At 40.8% G+C, this 20,602-nt stretch overlaps 1 protein-coding gene across 1 annotated transcript in view; it reads left to right on the top strand.

Moving 5' to 3' along the window:
• MRS2 (magnesium transporter MRS2) overlaps positions 1-20,029 on the top strand; it is a 168,747-nt gene extending 148,718 nt beyond the window's left edge. The window contains exons 10-11 of the mRNA XM_078687927.1: positions 7,129-7,242; positions 15,547-20,029. Coding sequence (XP_078544053.1) covers positions 7,129-7,242; positions 15,547-15,657 — 225 coding nt within the window. The 3' untranslated portion in view covers positions 15,658-20,029. The remainder of the gene's footprint in view (positions 1-7,128; positions 7,243-15,546) is intronic.
• The last annotated feature ends 573 nt before the right edge of the window (positions 20,030-20,602 follow it).

Here is a 20,602-nt window from a genome sequence, read left to right as displayed (position 1 = left end):
CTCATTGTTGGATATAACGCTACTAGAAATCTTCACCTTGACAAGGTGCTGTTGGATTGTCTTCTGCCCAAGCCGAGGAGAAAGAGCTACTAGGTGTGGTGTGGATGTTGTTAATCAGTGCCCCAGTATGGCCTGCATGGCAGGGCCACTGGTGCTTTTTGCCTCTGGTCATCGGGGTATCCTATTTGTGTGGAGCTACTGAATTATCCTATTGTCCAACTCGGGTAAGTGCCTGCAATACTGAAAATGGCTAGTTCTATAGTGATGAAACTGGAGCCTAATGCCTCTGGCATGTCAATACTTTGGGTTTCTGTCACATGGTGGATTAGCATCTGCTTCCTTCGCTTATTTTCGTTGCTTGTGTGTGGTACTTTGCCATAGAGCAGCACTTAATCTAACCGATGATTATTTCATGCTACCATGCACAGTAAACAATGATGCAGAGTCAACTACAGATCGACGTAGTATTGGCTGTGGTCTGTTTTGCAGTGTTGTGGGATCCTTTTGATCTTTCAGATTGCATACCATCTCAAAGTACCCCCTCCACACTTATGTCCTAAACCCCGCATGAAAAACCGACCTTGATTTAAAACTTTCAAGAGTACCTTATCTTTTATTTCTTTTAGATGAGACTCTCCTTAACCTCCAACTTCTGCCTTCCTCCTCTGAGAAAATAGGCTATTCTAAGATATATCCTGTCTGCCTTTATTTCTGTTGTATCTCTGCAAATTACCCGCACTTCATTTCATAGATAACTTCTCCTTTGAAACCATGCCCCTGAAACCTACAATTCCTAATCCCCTCCCCCTGTCCATTCATCCCATCATCCCTTTGCATCAACTTGCATATCTTTCACAAAGGTCACACCTAACTTTGATTATTGTAATCTACCACAAAGGAATTGGTGTAAATGCAATCATGGCTAAATATGCACAGCATTTGTGAACTGCTTATTTTATGCACAACTCATAAGCCCGTTAACAAGCAGTGTCGCCCATCTTAAGGAGATTCTTCCCCTTGGAGATGTGCCATATGTAATCCCTAATTGATTACATAATTCTGCATCCGCTCCTGAGGTCAGAACAAAGAACAACGATAGAGCTAAACAAAGTAGACATCACTCTTCTCAGAAGTAGGGCACCAGCACTGCTGTTTTAGAGTACAATTGCTTTGAAGAGCCAATCGGTGCACGACAACTCTGGATGTGACCTTCTGCATCCTAGCAGTAGCCCATTTTTGTAGGACATGCTTACATTGTGTTGCTTACATTGTGTTTATTAACGAACAACTGTAGCCCCCTCAAGTTACCCCAAAATTAAAGGCCGTTTGATATTGCATAGTCACATTTTTGTTCTTGGGTGCAGCCAAAAGTATGTGTGGCCAGGGCTTTTAATATTGTTTACAGCAGAACCCTAATATAAATAGCAGCACAGCCATATTGGACAAATACCTTCGATATATATTGGAGGTATATAACTTGATCACTTCTATTGGGAATTCTTTTTTTACCCTAATGGACAGTTGATGCACAGCAAAAGGTGATTGGAAGTATGTTCTAGCACAGAATTTACAGCTTTTGTTATTTCAAGAGGAAGAGAGCCACCATAGGCATTTCTTTTATATGAACAAATGCTTCTACTGTGTCATAAATGTGTGGAATGCATAACGTTTTTTGTTAAGGGGATTCAGTTTTATCAGATAATTTGCTGTTACTGGAACTATTGGTCCGTACTGTGTTACCTCAGAATTGGCAGTTAATCCTATGGATTTTTCACTGATAGATTTTCTTTTTTTAAATTCAGCAAAAAATGCATAATTTGGTGCTTTTCTTTACATAAAAATCTCCTAGGCTGCGAACCTTCAAAAACACCTCCTGGGTCATGGGGAAGAGAGGGAGCTGTTCAAGTTCACAGAGGGCCAGATGTATCAACATTGTATTTTGCGAGTCCTTAATAGCGAATTTTACCGATTTGCTATTATGGACTCACAAAATGCAATGTATATAGGTTTCACAAATAAAATTGCGATTCCTACGCATTCCTTATTTGTGACTCGCAAATAAGGAATGGCTTCCCATTCATTTCTATGGGCCTAGAGGCCCATAGGAATGATTGGGAATTGCATGCGCAATTAGCGAGTACTCAATAGGTACTCGCAAATTGCTCATGCAATTGCAAGGGGGCCAAAAGAACACCCTTTTGTACCCCTGAAATATGCATGTGTGCACACATGTGGCACACATACATGGCCTATGCCAAATGGCACCTATAAAAATGCAAAAAAGTGCATTCTTCTAGGAATTCGCAAATTCCTACCAACTTGAAGTTAGTGGTAATTTGCGATTCCTTAAAGCCAGGTCGCAATAGTTTTTTGCTTCCAGCATTTCATTTAAGGAATCGCAAATTGCGATTCCCTAAATGCATTCGCAAAATAGGTAATCACAAAAATTGCTATTCCCTATTTTACAAATGCCTTTGAGATGATACATCCCAAAAGGCTTTTTACTGTTCGCAAACGGTAAAACGCTTGATACATCTGAGCAGAGTACATACACATTGAGACCGTTCGCAAATCTTCAGAGATCAGGGCATAGAAATTCCAGGGCTCCATGTCCTGTTATGTAATTTCCTGTTGTGTCAATATCTGGTCAGAAGTTGTGATGTAACTTCCTACGATGTTATTACGCTAATTAGTAATATTCAAACCTGAAAAATCGTAACTCTTTATTGCCACGGAATGTTGACAAGTATGCTCATGTAGGCAGGCACAGCCCAATGAACATACATGTTGCTTAGTCTTCTTTTGAGCACAAGTACTGCCGTTTGTCTGTGCAGCAGTAGCTAATAAGATAGCCCAGAGAATGACGTTGTGAGTCATTATCACACCTGCATCTAACATAGCTCAGACGTATTGGTTTTGCACTTGGGTGGAATTAAAGGGAAGACATTACAATGAAATCACAGGGCAGTGCTTCTGTGGCATATACGCAATGGAAAACGTATCTCCTTACTGAATCTCTGCCTGTGTTACTGCACCCAACGTTCATGACAAACTGAAATACTTAAACAACACTTTTCCATGCTTTGCGAAAAAACATGACCTAACAAATGTAGCCATTAATTATAAAATCCACTTCATGGTGCAAATATTAAAGAGTGATGTCTTATAAAATTGCAGAGATGGTCTTTCCTTGGCTAGTAAAGACATTGTCGCCAATGTCTGATCTAGACACATGTTCTTTAATAATCAATTTTACATTTGTGTGTCCCGTGTTTTTGTCTTAATATTTGTGCATTTTATAGGCAGATCATCTTAAAGTGAATTGGGATACAAAAAATTCACCAGCTGCAATTTTCCAGTTGTATCAACAAATGAGTGACATATGAAGGTTTGTCGCACACTCGAGCCATACTTCAGGACTACTTTGTACTATATATTCTGACCACATTTTGATTTCATATTTCTTAAACTACCAAGAGCTGGAGGTTTACAGAACTACAGTACAAGTGCTATCTAGCAGTCCTAGCTTAGTCAGTAGCAGTGCTCTATCCACTTCAGGACAGAAACACCCTAATAAACTTAAAGCAGGCAGTGGCTAATTATTAGCATAGTGGCACCAATTAGTGCTGCAACTTTGCTGCAACGAAAGTAATTACATTTGAGAGAAGTATTTCAAGAAATAGACTAATCTGAATAAAGCAGCTTCACTTGCCAATTTAGTGCTTACATTGCTGGGCTTGAATGGTGAATCGTCCATTGGGTGCAATTCGTTCCTGTGATACTCTTAAGATGAAGTTGCATCCATTTGCATAGAATGGCTGCCAGGCCGTTGATAGCACGTGAACATGGAAGTTGTTACAGCGATAGCCTTCTGTTGCTGTGTTGCCCTTTGACAGAAGCACAAACTCCTCAAACACCACCCATCTTTGAACTCCTAAGTACTTTTCTTTTAAAACACAACTGTTTCATGTAGGACTTTCACAGGCTATCTGTTGTGACGGGAACCCTTAGTTACAGTGACACTCTATCTACACATGTCCATGTGTGAGTTGTGAATCCTACACAGCCTTCTTGGTATTTGCAGTCCTGATTATTCCAATATAAACTCAGGACTGTCTCATCCCAGTCCAGGTTTTATCTTTCCATCCTGGTTGAGATGCGATACCTCTGTGAAATGTCTGTCAATGGTCCTTTGCTTCACAGTGCCTGTGTCACACATCTGAAATAAGCTGGAATGTGAAGTTTTAACAAGTGCTTTAAAATGTTAATAAAGGGTGGGGCTTGTGTCACTTGTCTGGAGAGGGATAGAACTGGTTTGTGAACCAACTAGGGGGATAGAGAGTAGACCTTCAGCAATGGGAGGGATACAGCTCAACACTGCACTATTATTTTACACCATTTTTAACATGGAACTAAACATGCTTTCTGGATTTAGGATCCCTCCTTTGGAATAGCAGAGCTCTAAGGTTTTCTGGGTCCATGAGCAAATAGCTCATTGCAGCTTTTTTTTCCTTTCGATTCTGGTACTACATATCTGTATTATACGTATCTGAATGAAAAGAAAAAACTGGGACCGGGTTGACTACTCATACAGACACATGGGAAATGTCAGAGCTCTTGAATAATGGTCCCTTGTTCCACAGTTTCACATGTCCATGGGTGCAAGACACATTCGGCCTTTAAATTATGTTGTGCATGAACTAGGTAGATAAAAGGGTAGTTAAGGTGTTGCGGGAGAGGGGGTAGTCACATGATTTAGCTTGGTGTCATATGATCAGCCACTTGGCTTTGAAAACGTTGGAGTTGGCCATGTTTCAGGGAATAGGGGAATGAGACAACCTTTGAGTGGACTGGGTGATTGGAAATGGAGCAGTTCGGGCTGGACTGTTCCCATAAGGCACAGGGTCAGACTGATTTGCATATAGCCATGTCTGAACTGGGGTGGCTGAGTGAACTAAAGAATGGTGATGGATTAAACCCAGATCAGTTGACTGGGGGTGAGTGTTTGATTTTTTCAAACGCTCCGTCCATCAAACCCTTTTGTATCGCTTTGGAAATGGAGCAGGGCACAAGAATGGAAGCAGAGTAGGCTTTTAGCATGTATGCTTGAATGAGAGAGTGGGAATTTGGACAATATATCAAAGTTGTGGCTCGGGTTCTCAAACAAGGATCCTCAACAGGGTGGAGGCAAGTTAGGTCATTTACATGAAAGGAGAGTGGAATTGAATGTGACCCTGGGAGAAGAAAATATGACATAGCCCTATGTAGGTGGGACAAGAGGGCATTCGAAATAGGTACAAGGAACAGAGAGTAGATGTAGTTCTGAAGAATGAGGTGCATACGGGAAGGGCTGTTGACTACGCCTAAGAGGATTTGACTTTAACTGCAGTGTGTTCAATGTGTCTTAGAAATTGGATAGGACGTGGTGAGATGGGAGGTTTGCTGTAGATTGGGGAGAGGGAATCAGCCTTATAATTAGGGATGTTAAGAGAGGTCTCTTGAAAATCGAAAATCTCAACTTGGAAATGCATTCAGCAACCGGTTATCAAAAAGGGTGCAAGGGCTTAATGTTAAACCTAATCAAGTGCAGATTTACAGGTAGAAACCAAAAGAGCTATACTTTAGGCACTTTCACAGCACATTGGGTGTGATGTTGTTCAATACAAAATATAGCAGCATATCAATCAAGCATACTTTAGGCCTGTGTCTTCTCTGTCCACTGAAACCAGATATGCAGAGGCATTTTTTTTACAAGATGGTTCAGTGACCATAATGAGTCCAATGAAGTATTTTGTTCCTGTGCTGGGCAGGCGGAATCCGCGCTAGCAGCAGTCTTACACAATCTGCTCTTTGACATAGATGCAGGGGAGTTGCAATTTTGGGCCTTAATTGATCTTTTCCCTGCCTTTAGTACTGTGGATAATAGCATACTTATCAGATACCTGAAATAAACCAATTTTGAGAGGGCTGCTTTATAGCTTTTTCCTGGTTTGGATGATTACCACCAAGTCATTAACAGTGCTTTACCTTCCCTGAATTTACTTTGTAGAGTTATCCCTGGATATCCCACATGGATCCTCTCAGTTGCTGTTTTTTCATTGTATTTGTCCGGCTACTCGCTTTTCTGATTTTCTCAATTGGGTTCCAATTTATACAAATGCCTATGACTCCAATTGATTATACTATGGCTGGACTAGGGGATCTTAACCCACAATTGTCAATTTCTGTACTCTCGATTGCTGCTCTGGTTTGGGTGAGTGCACACTCTATCAAGAGGCAAAAAATATTTATAGTAAACCGCAGCAGGGAGGAACTGTGGGACACCTTAATATGTCTGTTGTCCCTTAGAAGTCTTGCTTTCGGATGTGGCAAAGAATTGAGACCTCAAATTGGACAGTTCACTTAGCGTGTAGGGACAAGCAAAGTCATTTGTTCTAAAGAGTTTTCTGTAGCTCAACCAACTGAGAAAAGCCATTGGATTCATACTTCATCTTCAGGTTCTCAGGATTAAAATGTTCATTTTGGCCTGCTGGTCTTCCGCAAACTGCTTGTATTAAGGTATCTCTAATTGCTAAATAAGGAGACTATGGCATAGTTAAATTCCATAAGTACAATTAGTTCAGTGGCCGGAACAATGCTCCCCACCTTACCCTACCTTTCTGGCAGGTAAGATGTGCACCTACGTTTAATAGGGGCTCGAGGTTCAAGTTCAGAAGATCATCTGGTTGTTGCTTGCTATAAAGACAAAGATTGACACACGAGCCTTTTCAATAGTTGTTTCATCGTCATGGAATATTCTTACCATATTTATTAAATCCTATAGAAAGATCGGGCACTTAACACGGTCCTGAAAATGTCCTTTTTGCTGCAGTTTGAAAAGTGAGCATGCTGTGACTCCATGTAGTGCGAAGATGCCTTTCTGCATGTGTGAGCTTCATAAATAAATACAACAGAAGTATTTCTTACTGCAGTAAAGAAATTGGAGATCCCACTTAAAATATGCTTGAATTGACAACGTTATGGATACTGTTTAAACAGATGGATAAGTAGACAGCAGCAATGTTTTTAATGACAGAGACTTGATGTAAAGTAATATAATCACATTTATAACTTTCGTTTTTGTTTTAGATTCCTCAGGTATTTTGGCTTGTGACAGGAATTATGTTTTTGGGAAGTGGACTCATCTGGAGACGTTTGCTTTCATTCCTTGGACGACATCTGGAGCCATCGTTTCCTCCACCGGTATGTTAAGTAGTCTGAGTATGACCCTATCTAGTGTACTTGAACACTGCCTCAAAATATTCTAAACTGACTTCAGATATTTTACAAACATTCTTTGATCAAACCCGCTTCATTTAATGTTACTGCATGTTAATTTTACAATAGGCACCTGAGCAGTTACTTTATAGTGCCTTTTTAATGTAGCTAAGTTTACATATTACCAAAAACGAAAGTATTTGTGGTAATGTTCTTCCTTGTTGAACAGACCTGCCTTTGCTGAATATCTACATTCATATCTGTAATTCATACGTAGGGAGACTGATGTTTAGGATTCAAATAGCCTTGGACAATGTTACTGTGTGTTTAACATGTAGGACCCAGCTGGACCTTATTCACTTCAGTTTTTATCCAGCTCTTTTCATGCAAAGATTTCAAAGTGTCTGGAAATGCGGATTTCTATTACTTAAGCATACCTGCTGTTTGGCGAGACTCCAGCCACATGTAATACATTTAAAGATGTCTCCCTCTACGTTTGTTAAGTATGATCTTAGACACTGCAAAAAGAATGTGATGTTAAGACCTTAATAAATGCCACCTCAGTGTAAATAGGTTCTTGCTTGGAAAGTTGCTTAGGCTTATCACAAGGGCTTAGTTGAATGTTTAGGATGTTTCTCCGCACAAACAACGGATCTTTGTCTTCAGGACCTGGATAAAAGTGGTAGGTTTAAGGCCTGAGTGTCTTCTGTAAAATTGGAGTACTGGTCTGAGGATTACTGCCCCAAGCAATGCTGGAGACCTCTATTTCCTTATTAATTGAGTACTGAATATCTCTCATTCATGGGCAGTCATTGCCTGTACATCCAAAACTTTAGGCCCCTTTGTCTTCATACCATCTGTAAGAAATCTCGGTACTGGTTGAGGGGGGTGAAACCTAACTCTAGCAGCAACCACAAAGATTTTGGTAAAAATAGCGCCAAAAGACGCTAATGCGGCAACTGTGGATATCTGGTCACGCTGGACGGGACAAACTCACAAGTTCAGGCTGACTGCGATAGAGCGTGGATCGGCTACAAGACCCACTTAGGCTCCCTGAGCAGAATACCTTAAATCCTGGTTTTTGGAGAGTTGCGAGGTTCTGCAGTGAAGATGCGCCACACAGTTGAAGCGATGTGTCGGTTTTGATATACTCTGAAGCTGCGGTGCAAGGACCTGCTGCATTGTCATTGAAGATCCTGTTGCCGAACACTTGCGTTGTGAACTTGAGGATGCGTTGCGCAGTCAGAGTGATGCGTATGTTCCGAGGAGCTGCTATGTAGAGTCAGGTGTCATCGTCGAGGCTGGCGTCCACAAGTGATATGAGGTCCTGCCCCAAGGATGCATTGCGTCGGTTCCGATGGGGAGACAGACTGCAATGCGAGTCATTGTGGTGGTTCCCATCCATGCAACAGTGGCGATGAGTCGGTTCTTTTCGGATTGCGCCGTGCTGCATAGGAGATAAGTCACTTTCGCTTGATCCACAGAGTCTCGCAGAGCACCTTAGGCCCACTTTAAAGGGTCGAGGACTGGGGTGGCACTACTTGGCAAGATATACTCACAGATGGCCGAGATCAGGTTGTTGGATCCTTCTCTCTCTGAGCCTGAGGTCAGTCAACTAACCCTTGGAGTCACACTGGGTTTCTGGGTTCAATAGATGCAGGCCCAGTTCTTCTCATTTAGGAAGCAGGGCAGCAGCTGAGCTCAGCAAGGCAGCAGGAGTCCAGAAGGGCAGCCGTCTGGCAGAGTAACAGTCTTTCAGCAACTCAGCAGTCCACCTTCCTGACAGAGTCAGTCAGTCAAATTCACTTCGGTTATTTAAAACCATAAAAGCATACTACATTAAAATCACAATAAAAAAATATTTCTCCTTAAAAATATTACAAAAACAATCATCACAAAATGCCGATAAATCAGAATCTGGATCACCAAAATACACAGGAATAATTAATTAAATTTTATAACATACTAATTAATAGCGGTCCTTTATTTCGTATTCTTACTTCTGCGGTCAAAAAGCTAGCTATGTTAAAGATTTCCCAAATATTGGTCAACATTTGCAAATATATAAAAGCAGGTCTAGCCTGTATTAAACCTTTGCCTTTTAAAATGGGTAAAATAAACCGATTTTGAATGTGCAAAAAATGCTCACAAAATAAGACAAAATGCAGTCCTTAGTGGAAACATTATCACATGTGCAAACATTCAGGTCCTCTGGCTTTTGCCATCCCAATGTTTCTGCAAGAAAGAAATGTAGTTGATTCAATCTAAATCTCACCAGGAGGAAACGATAATGGTGGTTAGTAACTATATTTAGATATGGTTCAATTGTTTGTGTGGTGGATAACAGCTGGTGTGCCCACACAAGGGGCTTGGTTAATTCTACAGCCTCTCAATCCATTTATGATAATTGCAGGTACATGCTTTTAGCCCCGCGCATGTCCAACTTTCGGAGTTTCTCTGGGGAGCTAAATAGCTCTGGTCTCCCCAAATAAGATGCAGACCTTTTCACGTGGCTTAACCAAGGGATACGATTTGCTTGGTCAAAAGCGAAACCATCGCGGATGATACCGCGGTTCATCCCGAGCTCCAGGTTTGTCCAAATACTTATCCATTTGAGTAAGTGTGCCATACCTATAGTATCTGATATGAAACCTAAACCTGTTTCTTGATGGATAATATAGGCCGGTGTCGATTGTGGCACAGATAGAAGACTCCTTAAAAATGTATTTTCCACTATTTGGATATCGCCCGCTTCTCTGTATCCCCAGAGATCTGAGCCATAGTTTGCTATAGCCAGGCATTTAGCCCTATAGATGTTTAACATGGCATACATTGGCTGTGCTCACAATCTACGTGCAAAATATAGGACAGCAAAGGTAGATCTGGCCATTGCATTTCTTTTGGCTTTCATTTGTGGGATCCATGTACCCTTCTCATCGAATAACACTCCTGAATATAAAACAGACACCACTTGTGTTATTATATTCCCTTTGCAGTAGTCAGTTTTATATTTCTTGGGTTTAACCCCATGACCATTGTGTGGAACTTTGAAAAATTAACATCCAAATGCAAGGCCTTCATAAAATCGTCAAACGATGTTAAAAGATGCTGTAGGCCATTTGCCGTTCTAGCTAAAAGGGCAGCATCATCTACACGAGGAATGTCCAAGCTTGCAACCATTAAATCCGTATCAAGATTATTAATATATAATGTAAATATAAGTGGGGCTAGGATGCAACCCTGTCTCACTCCTTTAAAAATGTGTACACTACGGGTAAGGTTACCTTTTTGGTCAAATCTCACTGTGGCTGTAAGGTCCTGATGCAAATCCGCCCAAAAATGTACTATATTTTCATCTAAGCCTAGTTTTAGTAACAGGTGCCACAATTTGGATCTACTAACACAATCAAAGGCCGAAGAAAGATCCATAAATGCTAAATGAAGTGAACCTTTCTTCGCAATCGTGTATTTTCCAGATAAAAGAAGCAAAATTAGGCACTGGTCTGTAATTCCTCTATCTTTCCTAAACCCATACTGTAAGTTTGAGAGGATGTTAGGGTCATTGAGCCATTCAGTGAGTTTGCTTAAGACCACTCTGCCTAAAACCTTCACGGATGAATCTATCAATGAGATTGGCCTATAGCATTGCGGGTCACCTCTGTTCTCCTTTTTAAAAACCGGAACTATAACTAATTGTGACTAAGATTGGGGTAAACCCAATGCACAGGCTTTATCAAAAACATTAGCTGTTAATTTAGACCTTACAGGTCTATCAGCTTTGTATAGATCAGCTGTAACACTGTCTGGACCAGAGGCTTTATTCCTTGACATTTGACCAATAGCCACTGCTATTTCCTTCTCTGTCAAAACTAAGGAATATTTCCTGCCTACATATGGGGAACTCAGAAGTTCCAGTTCACCCATGTCCCCATATATATTTTTGAAATGGTTGAACCAATACTCTTCAGGGATATTACACTCCAGCAAACTGCCTTTGTTATCCGAGAAGAATGGTCTATTCACAACATTCCAGAACTTGGCACTATTTTTAATTACATCAATTGATATTAATATGAATTCATCCAGGGCATCATTTTTAATATCTGACTGACGTGTGTTGGTAGCTGATTTATACTCTTTCCTAAAGGCACGTATTATACCTTTATCTCGTGGTTCGTTTTTTAAAGTGGTCATCAGCTTCTGATGCGCCACTTAACACCTATGATCAAACCACCTTTCTCCTCTATTGGGATAATTCTTACAGTCATACGTAAGGTCTTTTGCCACCTACAAACAAATTTCACCGTGAGCAGTTAAAATCCCATTTTCTCTTGCCCCACCGTTGAGACATAGCTCTATTTCCGATCCCACTTTGGTAGCTAAGTTATTAAGGAAATCTTCAGGGATGACCCTACACCATTTTAATCTACGGCCCTGGTCTTTATTCTTAATAACTGCTGTAGGTACCCATTTATCGGTTTCCAAATTGAGCCCAATACCCCCTCCCAATATCGGGTTTATGGAGTTGTGGTCACTAAATTGTGACCACACAGCTGTATAGTGTTTAACAAATGTTTCCAGGGCAGTATTTACAAAAATATAATCCATGGTCGTATGCATTCCCCTACCTTTAAAGGATGGAATATCCATCGTGCCGCATAAATCATTTGGATATAAAAGACCCAAATCTGCAAGGGTCTGCTCAAAGAATTCCCCTTGAAGTGTTTGTTCGAAGAGTACATCTGAATACATACACAGGCCCTAAGCTATCAGTGACATAGCTGCTCTTAGAACAAAGTTGTATATTAAAATCTCCTAAAATAATAACTGTGGTTCTGTCAAATGAATTATAAAAATTAACAATTAAAACTTTAGTTGAGTTGGCAGGTTTAATTTCGACAGCTAAACAATTTACTAGCCCTGTTTTCCAGTTTTCGATGAGTACCTGTACCTTCAAGGAAATTAAAGTGATTAAACTCCCTTTTGGTCTTCCCACTGCAGATGTTCTCGCAGGTTCCAAGTAGGTAGTGTAGCCATCCAACCAGAAGGTATTACCCACTTCCCAAGATTCTTGGAGCCCAATAATTTCATATTCCCTTTACGAAATTATTCCATATAACGTGAACCTGCTTCGTTTTGCTTACTTGTGTCATGTTTATTGTGTGATCCCTTTGTATACCCTCTTCCGCCCTTGAATAAAGCGGACATTGGTTAGTCAGTCATTGCCATCCAACTCACTCAACAGTTCAAATCTATTTGCTATTACCACCCCGCTAATAGCTGGGCTTTTCCCTACGGTGCCCCAACAATTAAAGGAGTTATAGGGGTTCTGCTCACTAGGGAGAAATTTCCCCTCAGCTTTGGTCTGACACCCACTCTTAGCCTATTTTATCTCCATTGTGGCCCTAAAAGGGGAGTTGAACAATTAGCCATCTCATCCACTTTAGGGGATAGAAAAACCCTAGAGGAAATGCTTTTATTGCCCCTTTTACACCACACTGAGTGGCCTCAAAAAGCCAACCTGCAACATCCCTCATATCAAAATTTACAACGCAATTTCCATCAATATTTTTGTGACAATGGCCAACCCGGTCAACACGTCTGGCCATTATGATGTGAGATGACGCATTTAGGCACCCCTCAGAGTGGCTAGAAGACCAAGATTTGACTTTAAATATTAACTCTCCTGTTTCACTAACATTCTTCTTAAGAGGGGGTACCTCAGTTAGTACTGCTACAAATGGTGTGGCCTCCAGGGGCAGATGGAGCCTTACATGAGTCTTCATACCAGTTGGGTTGGTTATGCCAGCCGTAGGACTAACATCAGTTCTTCCATGGACTTCAGCATTGATCAACTGTTTGTGATCTGTTTTAGCACCCTGGAGGGGTTTATTAAGCTTCTGGGGGCCAATACCAGAAGTACTAGCACTATTTTCCATTTTGGTAATCAATCTATCTTCATTTGGGTTAATATCTTTACATGAGGTTATACAATTTCCCTTCTCCTTCTCGGTAGTATTAGAACAGGCCACCCCCTCCCATTTTCTCTCAAGATGTAAAAGCTTCTTCATGATACCATCAACCCCATATTTCATACAATTAAATAATTCTACTCTCAATGTCTCAAAGTGTCAATATGGGTTAGAATAATATCTGTAGGAGTAGTTCCAGAATGAGAGGTCTGCCTTGCCTCCATATTCAGATGACTGCCAGGTCCCTCCTGGGAGACAGTCTTTTTTGTTTGAGCCTCCCTTAGCTCCTTTTTTCCTCTTTTTTTTCAGAGTTGCTACAGACAGTTCCCTTGCAGAGATCACAGTCGCATTTTCACCAATCTCCAAAGACAGTTCCTGGCTTAAGTTTGGCATAGCATGATTTTCATGAATAGAGCCATGATCTCCCACTGTAGTATCTGTGACAAAGTCCGTTCCTGTGGTATGTGAGGCTTCCAAGGGGGGGGGGGATGTTTCCAACCATAATCATCTCACCCATACCCAACTGGGCTTCTACGTTGTGGATCTCTGTGGTAGTTGCCCCCACTGCACTTGTTAAATAAGACATTATGGAGGAACAGTTACGGGGGATCTTGGCTTTAGTTTTTGGCAGATCATTAAAACAAGGCCATTTGCGCTTACCCATGTCGGCTTCCAGACGTCAGAGGGATAGCCCAGCCTCTGTCAGTCGCTGACTGAGTAGACGGACCCGGGCATGCCTGCACACGACCTGTGCTGCGGGAGCCCTGCAGGGTTTTTAAAGCACCTCCGGGCATGTGGTGCGGGCGTCGGAGGCGATGGTGGCGGCAAGGGAGCCTGGGACATAGATTCCTGTCCCGCTCCCCGTCCAAAACCGCTGTTGCAACATATGTAGTTACAGGGCTTCCCGCGCTGCGGGAGCCCTGCAGAGTTTTTAAAGCACCTCTGGGCACGCGGTGAGGGCGTCGGCGGCGATGGTGGCCATAAGAGTGCCTGGGACCTGGAGTCCTGTCCCACTCCTGCTCCCCTCCAAAACCGCGGTGGCAGAGGCAACAAGGTTAGTTACAGGGCTTCCAAAGGTCCAGAATTTTCCGAAGTGATGGTGTTTGAGGTTAAGTATTTATACCCAGTTTTACCTTTAAAGTGGAGAGAAGGTTCTAGAGCTTGCCTTTGAAGTCCCCAGGCATCGTTCCTTCCCTGTCACGGATACAGACTGTGCCCAACTCCTCCCTCCCATCCTGCCAGTGATGGCCCATCCAGGCACACCTAAGCTTCCTATTGTGGGCGGCTGTCTAGGAAGAATACACAAAGCCCAGCTCTGAGCTACACCCAGCCATGTGACCAGAGACAGGCTATAGGGCCTACATTTCTAAGGCAGGAAAGTGCCAGCTATCTAAAAGTGGCATCTTCGGAATTGTAATTATAATCCGACTTTACCATAAGTTAGGATCTTACAAATAGGATTCCAGCGACGTCTAACATGAACTGGTTACCTATTTCTATTTGGAAATTACACTTATCAAATGTAGTAAGGTAACAAGTTTTATCCTATGGGAGAGGTAGGCCTTGCTGTAGTGAAAACGAATGTACGAGTTTTTCACCACCAGGATATGTACTACTTTTTACTTCTGGGCTGTCCAGGGCCTATCCTAGAATTGACTTATCTATTTTAATAAGGCAGGTTTGGGCCAGGTAGAAGGTGTACTCTACCATGTCAAAATGGCTGTTTAAAACTGCATACACACAGAGGCTTCAATAGCAGGCCTGATATATTTAAAAGGCTACTAATGTGGGAGGCACAATCAGTGCTGCAGGCCCACAAGTAGCATTTCATTTACAAGACATGGGAATATGTTGTGCCACACTACTAGGGACCTGCAATTAACTATAATATGCCAATTGGGTATAAGCCAATGTTACCAATCTTTAAGGAGAGCGCACATGCAATTTAGCACTGGTTAGCCATGGTAAAGTGTGCAGAGTCGTAAGGCCAGCAAAAACGCGATCAGCAAAAATAGAGGAGGAAGGCAAAATGTTTGGGGAAGACCACCCTAAGGCTGACCGGTCTACTGTGAAACTGTCTGCCTCTATTTAAGGGATATAATCTCTAGTATTCAAACAAATTATTTGGCAAATGCATTTACTGTGTAAAAGACACATGATTATGTTGGCGTTACTTCAGATGTTGTTTGATTTTGCTATTTACCCTCTTTATTCAGTAGTAAAGGAAATATCCTGCTGAGCAAATTAAATATTTCAAAGTGAGACTTTTATTGTTAAATCTGTTTACAATGTGTCTGCCATTCTGTTGTTTCTTTAGGTTCCATCGGCGCTGAAGAGAAATCACTCTGGAAGCAGGAGGCCCGAACTGAGAAATGTCCTTAAAGCAGATACCTTTGCAGCCAACAAAAGTACCCTGACTAACCGTTAGGATTGCAATTATGTTGAAAAGATCAGTCACAAGTTTTGCTTAAAATTCTATTACTTTTGATAGAGTTATTTATTTGGCAAAGATTTTTGTTGTATTATCACCAACAAAGTTCATGTCGCTTTAAACATATTGACTTTCTTAAGCCTCGCTGATACAATCTCAGATGATTGCCTTGTCAACTGTAAAATGTTGCTCTAAAATACGGCTTTTTAAAAATCTAATGTGCACACATGGTCTTACTGTTCACTCATCTGGATTACAGTATAGCCACCATACAAGCCAGACATCAGGCTGTGAGAAGCAAGAGTCGCTTTACTACCTCATCTTATTCCTCATGGTTTGTAAGATTATTGGAGGAGTATCGGAAATTAATTTTATGCGTTTGATCATAAGCTGTTCTCTCTCTGAAAGTTTGGATTTTATATTTCTAGATCACTTCTATTTTCCCCATTTAAAAGAGAACTGCTGCCAACCCCTAAATGGTATTTTTCAAGTTTTAAAACCTGTATAGCCAAATCATATTAATGGCACTTCCAAAAATGTTTGTTTACTAAAATGCTGATACTTTGGTTGACCTTTTGTAGATATAATTTAAACGGTGAGAACCTGTTACACATATTTGTAAATAGGAACCTCTTCAGGTTTATTTTCTGATACCTCTTTAGTTGTATGTTTATGTATCTTAAAATGTGGTTGTCTAGTAGAGTGTCTCTACAACGCAGTGAGCTTGATTACATGTAATACATTTGTAACTCCTTTTCCTCTTTTAAGACTTCAGAGAATGAAAACGAAAATATAATGTTCTTTTAGTATGGATTATGATAGTATTATATTAAACTTTGCTTTTTTCTTTCTCCTTTTTTATATGCTCTCCATCGTAGTTTAACAATAGGTTATCGTGACATGGGATTATGTCTTAACACATCTGAGCAGTGATTCTGGCAGTTCATATAACAGCCTTCATGACTTTACTTTTAGAGTTTTTCAGGCAGGATTTGTAACCCCGTGTCTGTCTGTTTCTGCTGCAACTGTTGGCCCTTCAAGTCACTGCAACTTTTCCGTCTGGCATGCACATTGCTCACGTTGTTCACCAGAGAACCCCTGTGAGCTACATTGACTGCAGATAAGAGTACCCATGTGTTTCAGCCTAATACTGCCTCAACTCATCAACACTCCACCAGCAAAAGCCTGACTGACTTGAGGCTTCACTTCCACTGTTCCTTATATTTCAGTTCTGAACAGGAATCTCAACTCCTGTCCTGCCCAGGAAATATGACAAGAAGCTGTTGGTGGTGTAGATGGCACCAGCATTGTGTTTCACCACATAGAACTGTTTAGTGTATCTGACTGTACTACATTTGAGCTAATACTGCACTCTGGGTGTACTGTTTAAGTTACATCCCTTGCTGAAGATGTATCGTTAATTTCATTGTACATTAAGTCAAAAACAGATCTAATTACAGATTAACTGTAAGATATATAACATGTTGTTTATGCTATAAGACTCCCTGAAATTGTTAAGTATATTTTCTTAATTATAAATAAAAATGTATTTCTTTTGTAACAAAAGAATAACACTGCTTAGATGTTAAATTTATTGTTAGTGATCTGTGCATTAGTTGAGCTATGCATCTTACTTTACACCACCCTCCAAGAAATGGTTTTGGCCTGCCTGGCCTTCATACCTGCTGAAAGTCGAAACCCCAAGGGGGAAGGTATTGGCATTTCATTGATCTTTCCTTAGCACCTGGTTCCTGTGTTTCAAGTGACATAGGCATTACATGTCGCAAGGATTTTACAGTTTTCCCGGACTTGAACGGGTCATGAAAAACTGGCCTAACAAATACATATTTGGGGATTGGGTTAAGAGAGAATGTTGGCTTAAAGAACACAAGAAGGAAAATATATATTATCACTAAGTTTAGGCGTATCCTCCGTGTCATTTGCTCCAAAAAAAACTGAATATGGTTCCACAGATCTTCAAGCTCTATAATGATTTTAAAGGAAAAGAAAGAAAACACTGCATGCAATGAGTAGCCTCCATAGGCCATTTCAGGAATAAGTCATCCACCCCTCTTGGCTGAAGATCATTGCCTAGACTGTGCATCCTGTTAGGTCTTTAATAGACTCAAATAAGGCTGGCAGACATCCCGATAATTTACAAGAAAACCTCAGAGAGGATGCAAAAGCTCTGTAAGACTTGAAGAGGTTAAGTAATGCCATCCTTCTGACAAGTCTCTACACTGGAGTACGAACTTCGCGAGGAAAAGAAGATTTAGGGCTTAGCTGCACTAAGCCCTTTTGTAGTATAAAACACTGTCATTCAAAAAATCACAATGATGGCAACCACAAAAGGGCCACTTCTAATGCACAAAACCCATTTTACAAGCTAGAAACATTTTTTCAATTTTTAAAATTGGTTCTGTGACCTATACCGAATTTCAATTTGGAAGGCACATGAAAGAGTTCCTTTCAAGTTGCGATTCAGGTCTGACTGTACCAAAAGTTTGCAACATAAGTTCCAGTCGCAAACCATTAACCACTTACCGACTCTTCAAAGGAGATGGTAACTGATTCGCAAATTTGAAGGGGCCCTTTAATAAATAGCATCTTCATCTACACCTCGGCTTCACTGGACTTATTTATATTGCCACATTTGGTGACAAGGATGGGATCTACATGTGTTTCTGATAGACTAATGAAATCTGAAAATTCCTGAAGTAACTGCAAGGTATGAACTTAATTTTAAAGGTACAAATTTAACTTTAAAGGTTTACTGTCACCCTGTGAGCCCCACCAGTGACCGCCCATTGGTTGCCCACGAAGCTTTCCTGCCAGTTCCTGCCTTACTCTTCTTTATACTACCTTTCATCCTCCTGCCTACTTGCCCTGCTGCCTGTACATTACGCTACTTCCTGCCTGCCGCAAGCTACCATGGAAGGCACTACCTGTGTCCGTTGGAAGAGCGTCACACAAGACTTGTCTACCGAGTCATTGAGCCCTGCTCTGTGTCCAAGATTTTAGAACTTGTAATGGAGAGTTAAAACAGGAATAAAAGGCAAGAACCGAAGAATGAGAACTAAATTCCATGCTTTGACAGGTCATGGGGGTGTTCGAAAGGCACATGAACTGAATTGTTTAAAAAAACCAATAAACAGAGAGGTAATTGTATTGTCTGCACCTGCGGGAGAGAATGGATATGGAGGTCTCTTTAATTTAATTGCCTGCATTTTCAAAAGAAAAATGTCTTGTCACAGCTCATTTACGGCGTGGACACATGGAGAACACAAGCCCTTCTACTACGTTCTGCCAGATGAGGCACTTGTTGTCCATTTTTTTTTGTGGAGCTTTTGAGACTTTCTCTCAACGGCAGTTAAACCACAGTTTTTTTCTTTAAATGGAGCTCGAGCTAATACAGAATGCATTCACTCTGAGCATGTGCATTCTTACCTGTGCGATGCCTCATCTTCTTCTGTGATGCTTTCTCTGCGTCAGAATAGCTACCCAGCAACTTTTGGTGCTTCATCGTGCCGAGAGCCTCCCTGCACGACGCATAAAGCGTGCCACCATTTTGTCATCGACAAAAGCCACTAGTCCTGCATTTACATCACGCTGTGCATAAAATACTACAGTGCCATCTAGTGGTATTTCAAATGTATGCGTACTGTAACAGTTAGCCGTGTTCACTGCAGGTACAGTTTCCCTTTTCTATTGGCATTCAGTGCGCTTCTTACTACGTGCAGCCATCATTTAATATGCTTTGTCATTTTGAAGACTTCGGAGTGGCTGTCTCTATTTCGTCACTGCAAGTACTGTTTTCCTCCTTGGTAAATCTTCTGCCCTTACTACATTTCACAGCAACTATCCATTCTCGTTTCTTGCCTCGGGTTCAGCGGACTAGTCACTCATCATGTTGTGCCATCTGTTACTTTGCCTGCTGTACTATGTGGTATCTCAGCGTTTACAACTATTTTACATTAAGTTTGAAAGGTGCACCATTTTCATGTGAACCACATTGCTAAAATTGCATTTTTGGTGCTTTACTGTATTATGAGGTGACATGATGTTTATGTTTATTGCCTGTGCATTTTATCCATCTGTTTTCTGTGCATACTATTATATTTTAAACTCCTACAGAGTTTTATTTTACATGATGTGCATAATATTCAATTGCTTTAAATGTGCCTTTATTAAGACACATTATTCAACTTCATATGTGCTTTTATGAGATGCTTCCTGTTCCAGTCACATATGAGTTTTATTAGTCCTGTGACCATGTGACTTTGTCACCTACATGTTCTGTCTTATTTTACATTACATAGCATATTGTTGCTTTGCTTAAAAGCTTCATTAAAGGATCCTTTTATCTGAATTGAGGTTTGTTTTATGTTATAGCCTATTGGCTATGTGACTTATCATTTTAACATGTTACTTTGGGTGGACTGTCACTTACATTCTTTCCTATACATTACTGTACTTTTTACAAGTCCTGTATGTTATATATATTTTTAGTGCACATAATTTCTTTTACATGAATTGGTTTGCAGGATTCCTGGAACTGTTACTTACATTTTTAGCGCACGTTACTTTTTCTTTACATGATTTATTCGTTTTCAAGATTCCTTTACGAGGCATCTTTACTGAAATTCTTAATTGAATTTCGTCAGCCAAATTTTTGCGCAATAGTCTTCTGTGGGTCTGGCATTTGAGGTATCCTCAAATTTCTTCTGTCTGTACTCCTAGCGGGTGTTCTTCTCACCTTTCTCCTTTTGAGATACTGTTTGTTTTGTATTGTTGGGAGTATCTCTTGTCTTTTCTGGGTGTTTTTTCCACATTTTTATATATATTTTTTCTGCTTATCTTCATACTAGTCTGGCCAACTGGTGTGGTGGTTACTCTGAACGCTGTTCTGCTGTTCATTCTTTTTGTGTCTGCACATTGCATC

The sequence above is a fragment of the Lissotriton helveticus genome, chromosome 4_1 (genome assembly GCF_964261635.1).
Source record: "Lissotriton helveticus chromosome 4_1, aLisHel1.1, whole genome shotgun sequence".
Classification (NCBI taxonomy): Eukaryota; Metazoa; Chordata; class Amphibia; order Caudata; family Salamandridae; genus Lissotriton; species Lissotriton helveticus.
Note: the sequence above shows the minus strand (reverse complement) of the source record. Positions and strands in the feature narration are given on the sequence as shown.